Below are 11,312 nucleotides of genomic sequence, written 5' to 3' on the forward strand. Positions count from 1 at the left end.
TTGTTTTTTCTGTGGAGAACTCAGTCCGTTGATCTCCATTTGTATGGGAGAGGAGAAGAGTTCGTCGAACTGAGTGGTTCGGGTATGTTCTTCTGTATTTATTAAAGAATCATTCCATGGTCAATTGCAAGTTTTACAGTATAAAATTTATACAATGTTCTTATATCATGAAAAATACATATGGCAAAATTGAATAAGTTGTTGTATGTCATTATCACAGTACAATACAGACTGATACATCAATAAAGGCTGGTTACTAAGTATACAAGGAAATGTTAACAAAGGCCGTGCTCTATCTGTTTCCCTTAAAAAAATACTATTTTGTAGGTAAGAGAGTAGGCACTTTCTCCATAAGGGTTCGTAGATGAGTAAAGTTCCGTCTCTTGGTAAGTTAGGAGAAGCTCCAAAGTTAACTTTCATAAAAAAATTCAATTTTTGAATTAAAAGACATTTCAAGGGTATAACGTTCATCATTGATACGGACATTATCAAACGTTTTAATTCGCAAAACACAAAACAAGTTAAACAAAAATGACTACATAATTTATTACACATAACGATTGTCTTCCTATATTTTTCTTTTGGCCTAACATTTTAAAAATCTAAATTGTCGCATTTTAGGCAATCAAAATAAAGCAGTTAAACAAACTTAATCAAGGAATATTCAAATAAACTAGACTAAAGTTTAATAGACTAGTACGTATGTCTCCCTTTCATCTATAAAAGTCGTAAAGGAGAGGCCAAACAAAAGTCGTTATAGTAGTTGATGGGTATTTTCATGATAAATAAGAAAATATTTGCTTTTTGGCAGAGAAACTAAGGTGTATTGAAGATATATTAAATGAGTAATGATATTAGAGAGCGGGACATGATAACAATACGAGCATTATATGAGGACACTAAAAAGTTATTATTGTGGGGGAAATTAAGAATATATTAATGATAGGGATAACATATTGGTAGTCTTAAAATGGTAAAGGAATGATTTGTGAATCATTCCACAACACAAATTTAGCACACACACAAAAAAAAATCACAAAAAAGAAACATAGCTTTTTTTGCTGTTTTCCATCTCGTACACAGTCATTAGACCCTCACTGTTAGTTGAGGAAAATGAAATATTACAAATACTGTCAAAATTTCCCGACAATCTCATTGTAAAATACAAAAAAGAATACAAACATTTAGACAATTAAGGGGCACGTCCATTTGTTTCTTTGATATATAAGTATAACAAAAATACCGAACTCCAAGGCAACTTAGATAAAAAGATAACTTCGATACGTAAAGGAATATTTGTTATATACAAATGGTGCACTAGAAAAGGTCTAAGTACGGCAGTTTAGATTATATCTTTGGGTTAGGGTTGGGGTAGCTGAACCCATTTTTTTTATATTCGTTATCATACGAGGTTAGATTGTGTATTTTTTGTCACGAACACAACACATTATTTTGAAATAATACAACAAAGTGCCAACAAAAACAGCCTATGTCAAAGGATAAAAAGTTATATTACGGATATCTAAAGTCTAAAGTAAAGGTCTCACGAGGGTCACGATGATATACTAAACACAGTTTCAAGGTATATGTATTACAACTAGGAATATCACTTAAGTATCTTCCGCCTCTCTTTTTGCATGCAAAAAATCATAAGTCAATGTTAATTGATACAAAAATATTTGTTTCGGACAAGATTGTATAAGAAGAAAAATAGACGGCGAATTACTACTACTAAAACAACACAATGTCTATCTTCGTTGAATGGGAGACTTCATGTATAAAAGAATAAATAAACCAATAAAAATGAGTTACATGTTTGTAGGATATTGGCAGAAAAGTCTCCGTAACCCCATGCTTGAGAGAAAAATCCAACGATATATTTGCACCCATCCAGAACCCAAATATGCAGTAAGATACCTTGTGGAACCCTATCTGTTTTTTTTTCTGATACAGCCTTAATTGAATGATTGCCTGGTCATCATCAATCAAAATTTATTTATTCAAACATTTACAGCAACATGTCACCTAAACCGAAATGATCCTTTTTTCGGTTGTTTTCTCTTTGACTAATACCCTAAATCTTCTTTATAAGAATAAAACGAACTCTGCATAGGATTCTTGTGTAACACAGAAAATAGAAAAATCTTATTTTTTTCTAGATGCGGTATCGTAATACGAAAACTATGTTGCACGGTCCTTACATGACCCCTCACATTATACTAAGTGAACTAGTACACAGGCACTTGGGGCATGTACCCACTCATTATCTATTTGGTGTTTAAGAAGTTTAGTAAATTATCTAAAAACAAATAAACATATCGACTGTGTATTGCTCTTATCCACACACTCTTACAATAACATTATTTTATATCCACAGTCTAGTATTTCTATTTTTAGATCACGTTTCTACTGTTATCGTAGGATCGTATGAATAAGAACAAGCACACATTCGATAGATTTAATAAGTGTTCAAAAGATCTTAACCATCCCCCCCCCCCCCAAAAAAAAAAAAAAGATGGAGATACATGCCACTACCACCTGTGCTTTGGCTATTCATGTGCTTGAGTTTGATCCAACGGCATGCCAAAATACAGTTTAAATGCATTTCTGCTTGTCCAGCAAGTTTATAAATAAATATAATAATATACTGATATGTCATAAAGCAGACCCAAAATAAACAAAACAGATCTCGAATAAATGGGTCGACATCATAAGACATTAAAAGAAAAGGACCAAAACCAATAAGTCTCACCACTATATAGATTTGTACTTTGTGACTTTAAAGCAACGAGGAATATGCATTGTTCACATGACTTTCGATCAGGTTGAAATATGTATGAAAACCAAAAGTATTACGTCTCCAATCTCTAATCAGAAGCATTCAATTACCCAATCAAAGATTAGTCCAATATACTTTTTAAGTGTTTGCGTGATTATTTCTAAATTTCACATTTCTTTTTCTTTTTGTCCTTCTTAAATCCTTGATCATAACATTTATACCGAAAAAAAAGTAGTTTTTACAAACTATTTATGTGGTTTAATGTAAAAAAATAAAACGTTTTTCTCATAAAGTGATATATAACATCCCAGTCTCTAGTCGGGAAATGGGCGAATACTGAATTAGAAGTAACAATGGTTTACCGAGACTCCAATCTTATAAATCCAGAAAGAAGATACAAATCAATGTGAAAATATCAAATTTCTCTCTGGTCCCATTACTTTTCAATCAAATTATTCTCATTTGGCTGCAAGTAAGATAGGAAGCAAACATAACTATGTATGTGGTATTCTTTGTTTCGAGTTTATTAGGATAGATGCAGTTAACAAAGTTTCATAATATTGAATTACTAGTATTCAATAACAAAATAAGCGTGATTAATATATTGATATAGCAAAAGCAAGTCTTTATTTATATTTCAATTAATGACAAACATTTTACTTTGTACAAACGACACAAAGAACATCTACTTCATTTTTATACGGAGGACATCTTAAACTGCCACATTTGGTTCGGAGAGGATAAAATAAAGCTCCGTTTTCATTTCCATTCTTATTGTCTAGCGGTTCAGCATTGATATCAACACAGGCAAATTCTTTTTTGTTGTATATTACATGATCACTCATCAGATAACCATTGTATTCCGCGTTCCATCCCTTATAACACGTCTTTCGACCTAAAACAAAATGATAAGTAAGTATTATATTGGATTGGTAGCTATTGTAAGTAGAAATGTATAGTTAGGATGATCAGCTTGCGGTTTGTATGTATTTCCTAATTCGTTTCCATGTTATTTTCATTTTATAACTAATAGGTTGAACAACGTAAGTACACCCTTAAAACATTTGTTGTTTTAATGTTTACTACATTTAGTTATGCTCACCAAGTAAACACGTTTTTTCCTTAGAAATTTACCCGACATTAGAAAGTTATACGAAAAGATATGTTGTTGTGTTCCTAAACGTAAATTAAGAGTATGTTGAGTCATTAACCACTTTGAGACGAAAGACTTTAATAAATTTCATAGTTAGCAAATTACATTAACGGTACCAATTTTTCTGCACCACATGCGCATTTCGACAACAAATATCTCTTCAGTGATGCTAGAGGCAATAAGATTTGAAAGGATTTGAAAATCATAAATAAGTATAGCCAAAGTCGGGCAAGGAATTTCAGCTTTGCATAAGGGAGAATCAGAGCTTTGCATGAATGTATAATTCTTGTTAATGAAAATGATGATTGGAAATAATTTCATTTGTGACAATTAAAACTAACTAATGTACCTGGTATCATCAAAACAGCTGATCTTCGTTTTTGGTAACATACTGCACATGGCACTTCCTTGTTGTGCATTCTTTCTGACCACCCTAATGGTTTGTGTGAATAATACAGTTCATATTCACCTCCATATACCTGGTTATTGTTATATGATTGATGCTGTCCATTTTCTGGATCATTCGGGAGACATAAATAGTTCACACCACCTCCTTTACTTTCATGGTCATTCCCACCGACTTGGCCTTAAATTAAAAAAATGTGTTCAATGATGACATTATAATGATGCCAGGAAACTGGAGTAATTAATCATATAAAAATATGTACAATATGTTAAATCTTGATGTTGATTTCTTAAATGTTTTTCTGTGGTTTCATTAAGTTTTTGTTTATGTAATTTAGAATAGTATCATACATTACTAAAGAATATGTTTAAAAGCACTTATGATGACTTCTAATGTACGATTGTTGCAAAGAATAATAATGTTGATCAACGTATATAGTACCAAGTAATTATATCGTTAATGTAACATTAATATAAGTTTAATTTTTTTATCACCTGTATACACTATTTCAGATCCTTTTGGGCATTCTTTTTTTCCCCAACGCACAAAAGTCACTCCTGCAATCATAAACACGTCAAGTTGTCAAGTCAAGTAATCAAAAGCAAATTTAAAAAGCTATACTTGATGATGTTTTACATTTGAAACGATTGCTAAAAAATGACTATGATAAATTATTGTTCAATGTACCATATCATAATATTGATCAATGCAGGGTGCTACTTTTTTGTCTGGTAATTGTTATTTCCTTTGGTAAAATAATTATTTTAATCATATATCATCACAAATAGATATAAGAAGTATGGTATGAGTGCCAATGAGACAACTCTCCATCCAAGTCACAATTTGTAAAAGTAAACCATTATAGGTCAAAGTACGGCCTTCAACACGGAGCCTTGGCTCACAACGAACAGCAAGCTATAAAGGGCCCCAAAAATGACTAGTGTAAAACCATTAAACAGGAAAACAAACGGTCTAATCTATATAAAAAACGAGAAACGAGAAACACTTATGAACCACATCAACAAACGACAACCACTGAACATCAGGTTCCTGACTTAGGACAGGTGCAATTTCATGTAAATGTTCATCATGTTGTGTCATCTGTACCATTATTTGTCTGTTTGTCTTTTTATTTTTGGCCATGGCGTTGTCAGTTTGTTTTCGATCTATGAGTTTGATTGTCCCTCTGGTATCTTTCGTCCCTCTTTTACATAATATACGAATATGCTGCGTTAACCATGGACGAAAATTACATTAGTGTGTTGTATACATATATTTCAAATATAATTGGTTTAAACTTTGGAATTTGTTGTAGACCTTTCCCTTTTCAAATCAAAATGGGCACATAATTTAAAAACCTGTATTTGATGTTTTTCTTTGACATTCCTCTATTCTTGACGTACGTAAGTATTGTTTCATCATATCTATCAGTGACTGGTCTGATGCCAACAGAACATAGTCCTTACATTCATGGTTTATGACAACAACAACAACAGTTGCTAGCACTATTGTCACCAATGGTAAACACATTCTTCTACAAATAAAGTTAGATACAAATAATTACTACGATTCTTATAACTAAAAGAAAAGACTTCTAATTTATATCAATATCAAAACATTTTGGGAAAATAACTCACTGATTTTCATCTTAGCCAAGCTGCAATTTCGGCTTGCCTTTTCCAATTTTTTGGGATGGTGTTTTTTTTTTTTTTTTATTTGGAGGAGTTTTGATTTTGTACTGAAAGAGCTGTTAACGTGTTTACCTTTATGTGTATCAAAACCGTTCCGCATTAACGAGATGAATATACCGGATGTATCTAATAGAAAATAATGGTGTCTTTTTGTTAGTTTGTATCAGCTGAAACAAAGCCTTTGGTCAATGGTGAACTGTAATTAATGACTGGTAGGTAAATAGTTATATACATTGCATTCAGATGGTTTCAAGTAAATATAATTTTAACTTGAGTTAAAAGTTAATCAAAAACATATTAACATACCTTTTCGTATTCCGTGTGGAAATGATTATGTCAACGAGTGTTGCAAACTGTTGCTTTGTTATTCTATTTTCGAAAAAAAGAATAATGAGGTATTTGCGTGATTATATATTGACTTTTTCTCATAAACATGTATATGTATTTCAACCAAAATATTTCAAAGTCAAACATACAATATAAAAATAAGAAGATGTGGTATGATAGCCAATGAGACAACTCTCCACAAAAAACAAAATGACACAGACATTAACAACTGTAGGTCACCGTACGGCCTTCAACAATGAGCAAAGCCCATGCCATATTATGACCATATTTGATTGTGGGAACCTCTTTCTTTCATTTTCGAATAAGATACTAGGACTTAAATATTAAAATAGACGGAAGTGCTATATTCGCTGATCAATAACAGCAGCCCATAATATTTCATTTAAATTTCAGATGCAAATTTATATGTAACTATTGCTGTGTTTGTCGAAAAGAAGCAAAACATTAGCGTAAGAATAAGGCATATTACAGAAATGTGTAAAGGAGTGAGACCGGGTAATGTTAGTTAGTTATTACAGAAGGGCTAGTTTTAGGTTTAGGTATGGATTATTGTTTGGGTTAGATTAAGTTTTGTATCAAGTAAAATAAAAAAAATACCGAACTCCATGGAAAATTCAAATCGAAAAGTCCCTTATCAAATGACAAAATCAAAAGCTCAAACACATCAAACGAATGAAAAACAACTGTCATATTCCTGACTTGGTTCAGGCATATACTAACGTAGAAAATGGTGGATTAAACCTGGTTTTAAAGCTAGCTAAACCTCTCTCTTGTATGACAGTCGCATAAAATTTAATTATATTGACAACAATGTGTGAACAAAACAAACAGATATAATAGGTAAAATTGTCAAAAATGAGGGTATGGTAGTCAACGTTGTGTTATAATCTTAATCACTATAAAGACAAACAAATATGTCAACAAAGAAAAACAAAATGGCGTATAGACAAAGCACATAAGCAAAAATGAAAGACAAGAATACAAAAAATGACCACAACACAACAACACAATGGTGGGATGCATAAGTATCGAGCCACATCAAAGGGATATTGCCAAAAATGGACTAAACAGTAAAGGTTAATAATTTACAAAGACAAATAAAAGAACACTATAACAAGTAATTAAGATGACAAACAACGTCAGTGCCTATAATCTATATTTCAAGAACATCATGTATTATTTGTGAAGTTAAAACGGAATATTTATCAACAAGGTCTTGGTATCTTCCGATGAACTTTTTTTAGAAAAAGGACGAGACGTTTTTTGACATAACCCTGGTTCAGCAACCTTCTGCTCAGACACTTGTGACGTTTTATAAAGTCAGAGTAGCAGCTGCAAGCTTTTGAATACCGAATGAGTTGGGAAATGTATATCCCATATGCATGTGAAGTTGGTATATTGCTACTAAGGTGGGGGAAATTGATAGTTTCAAAATTAAAATCGTCTCGTTTGTCATAGATTCTGGTACTGAGATGACCGCTCATGTCAAATTCGATGTATAAGTCTAAAATGAGGCGGAGGAAGCCGTGTCTGTTGTTTCTTTAATTTCTAGTTCTGGAGGATATATTAATGGAACCCAATCAGAACAGTTTTGATTGTTAATGAAAAGAACATCATCAATATATCTGAATGTGAAATTAAATGATCTGGCTTCTTTTGTTTTTGACAAGTGCCTAAAGGAACTCCAACTCATATATAAATATGAAGAGGTCGACAAGGAGAGGCGCACAGTTCGTTCCCATAGGAGTGTCGACAATTTGTTGAAAAAGTCTACCTCCAAATTCAACCAATATGTTGTCAATAAGAAACTCCTGCATACTGATCACTTGTTCCTCTGTGTAGCATGTTTAACCTTTTTGTTTACTATTATGTACTATGTATAGTATCCCAAACTAATAAATGTATACCGTATGCTATCATTTTTATATTGAAAAGCTTTGTGGATTATTTCTTTTTTCACATGGGGAATGGTGGTATACAGGGTTGAAAAATCAAACGTTTTGATACAATTAATTTCAGAAAAAGATCGAGATTTAGAATTATCCAGAAGATCTTTAGAGATTTTTTTAAAATCCACATATGGTTTAAACCACTACGCGAGTAAACAGTTTCACAGTATTTATGTATTGTTCTATAAGGATTTGGATCCCATTAGGAAAATACCTCCAAAAAATGATGCATTTATTTTAATTTGTCGTGTTACTTAGTATCTGAAAATAAATGGGAAAACTATTTATAATGTGTCCTTTCTTAAATATTATTTATACAGTAGAATGAGCTACATTTTTCTTTCATTATAATGTAATTTACAACCTAATGCAATGCATGTGGCTGTGATTTTTTTTTTATTTTACAGCTCTTCAACATACGTTTGTATTAGTGTTTAATTAGCTGCGAAACTATTTTTGTTCTTTTGGTATTTGTTTTTAATTCTGTTGATATTAATTTCCAAAGTGAACACACTAACCGACTATCTGTGTTTAAACAATATTTTCTGAGAGTAAGCCTTTCTAGCAACAGGTAAGCGGGAACTTTATGTCGGCGATAACCTCCTCAACCTCCCATCATTTCATTACATTCAGATGCAATAATTTTACCTTCTTCACTATTAAAAGTTCACAAAGTTTGTCCATTTTGTTGTCTAACTCTCCCGCAATTATCATATATCTACAACTCTCTGTTCAAAGGAGTGTTTCCTTATCTCAGGGAGAACAGGCTTGACAAAAATATGTTTGACTTACAACCCTAAAATCAGTCTTTCATAGAAATTTCTTTAAATTTATATGGCTTGTTAAGCATCGTCATCAATACAAATTCAGTGTTAAAAAATGTTGGTGACTCACAAGCCGGAAAATCAGACTGTCATCAAATATGCTTTTACTTTATTTAACTTGTGAGGCGGCTGTTGTGGATTGTTTCTGGCCAGATAACATTTTACTAGACTAGGTTATTTGGCTTGTGAATGGTTTAAATGGTATAGGTCAGAGAGGTTTTCTACCCCTAACACGGGAACGCCGCCCTTCATTCAGTTCAAGAAATTTAGTTGAAAATTTAAATGGAGTTGTTCAGGAAGGGAATAGTCACAACTAACGCACTCAAATAGTACATAAGTGTTTAGCGTGTCATTTTGAAAATTGGTCAATTAATGACAAAAAGGGTAAGGGAATTTTAAAGACCAATATTGGCATATAATGTCAGTAAAAGTATTTCGAATAAGTTCATTTTGCACCATGTTTAGTCTCTGAATCTTTATAAATGATGGCAATGAACTCATCATGGATACCCGCATTAAAATTGTGTACACCAGACGCGCGTCTCGTCTCTGAAAGACTCACCAGTGACTCTCGAAACGAAAAGGTCAAATAAAGTACGAAGTTGAAGATCTAGAGCATTGAGGATATAACATTCCGAAAGTTTTGCCAAATACTGCTACGGTGATCTACAATCTGAACCTGGAGAAGAACATTCTTAGTATTTCCAAAAGCTCAAACTTTTGTAAACAGTTAATTCATAAGTATGTCCATATCAATGATCATTCATGTAAACACAGACGTGCTGACTACTGGACTAGTGATACACACGGGGAGAAAACCGCCACCAGCAGTGACATCGAACAAGTGGTTGTAAATAAACTCTAATCATTGATACCAGGATTAAAATGTTATACGCCAGATGCCCTTCTTGTCTACAAAAGACAAATCAGTAACGCTCGAATGAAAAATAATGTCAAAAAGGTCAATAAAGTACGAAGTAAAAGAGCATTGGGGACCAAAATTTCCGAAGGGTTTTGCCAAATACAGCTAAGGTTATCTATTCCCGGGGTACAAAATTCTTAATATTTCGAACCTAGAGACTCTAAAGAGCCTGTGCCGCTCACCTAGGTCTATGTTCATATTCAACAAAGGACACTCTCATTGTAGACGAGAATGAAATTCATGACAAAAATCTCTTTTATGTTGACTTTGTAATGCTGATCTATTTGTATATTTAGTTTCTCTCTATCTTCTTTAGTTTTTGCTAAAAAAAAAATAAAAAAATGAAACAAATCCTACGTTAAGGGCAATCACTCCAATAAAGAGTGGCAGTCTTCTAACTATATCGGCAAAATTTGACTTAATAGTAGAATTTGCCTTGCTGATCACTTTTGTTGTTTAAAGTTTCTATTTATCTATCATGTCTATTATAATTTTTATCATATAAGGCAAAACGGAAAACAATTGGTAAAATTTGACAGTAAAGGGCAATACCTCCAATAAGGAGTCGTCGGACAATTTCCTTCATTTGTCTTTATAGAAGATCTTGTCTTGCTGATCATGTTTGCTTATTTAATTTTCTATCTATTATAATTTTTAAGATATAAGGCAAAAACGCAAAAAAAAAAGAAGTCCCCTAACAGTCTTGATGTATTTGGACAATTGGTACATACTGAACATTTCTGCCTTGTCAGATTTTCTTTATTTATTACGGTTTTCAAAATATTAGACGATACTTGCATTTTACCCCTATGTTTTATTTTAGGTCATATCGGCCATCTTGGTTAACAGGCGGACACATTTTGTAAACAAGGTACCTTAATGGTGATTGTGGCCAAGTTTGGTTGAAATTGGGTCAGTAGTTTATTAGGAGAAGATTTTTTAAATTTAAAGGACGACGACGACGGACGACGGACGACAGACGATGAATGCCAAGTGATGAGAAAAGCTCACTTTGCCCTGTGAGCCAGGTGAGCTAAAAATCAATGTTTTGTAAACAGTTTTAAAATTTATAATAATGACCATATCAAGGATTATTCATGTCACAACACAGAGTGCTGACTACTAGCAAATCACACTTAACATCACAAGCTCCTTGATGTAATTAAATGGGTTTTTTTTATTTTGAGGAAAACAACAATTGAGCAATAGGAAAAACGTTTTACTACATTATGTTATTTTT

General features: G+C 32.5%; 1 protein-coding gene across 1 annotated transcript; it reads right to left on the reverse strand.

Moving 5' to 3' along the window:
- Positions 1-3,375: 3,375 nt before the first annotated feature.
- On the reverse strand, positions 3,376-6,390 carry LOC127706254 (short-chain collagen C4-like). The gene is made up of 5 exons (XM_052210760.1): positions 6,336-6,390; positions 5,697-5,872; positions 4,833-4,895; positions 4,282-4,518; positions 3,376-3,674 (listed from the first exon to the last, which is right to left on the reverse strand). Exons 2-5 carry the CDS (start codon positions 5,866-5,868, stop codon positions 3,436-3,438), a joined length of 711 nt encoding a protein of 236 aa, XP_052066720.1. The 5' UTR covers positions 5,869-5,872; positions 6,336-6,390; the 3' UTR covers positions 3,376-3,435.
- Between the last annotated feature and the right edge of the window lie 4,922 nt (positions 6,391-11,312).

This window comes from Mytilus californianus, unplaced genomic scaffold (assembly GCF_021869535.1).
Source record: "Mytilus californianus isolate M0D057914Y unplaced genomic scaffold, xbMytCali1.0.p SCAF_6, whole genome shotgun sequence".
NCBI classification, from domain to species: Eukaryota; Metazoa; Mollusca; class Bivalvia; order Mytilida; family Mytilidae; genus Mytilus; species Mytilus californianus.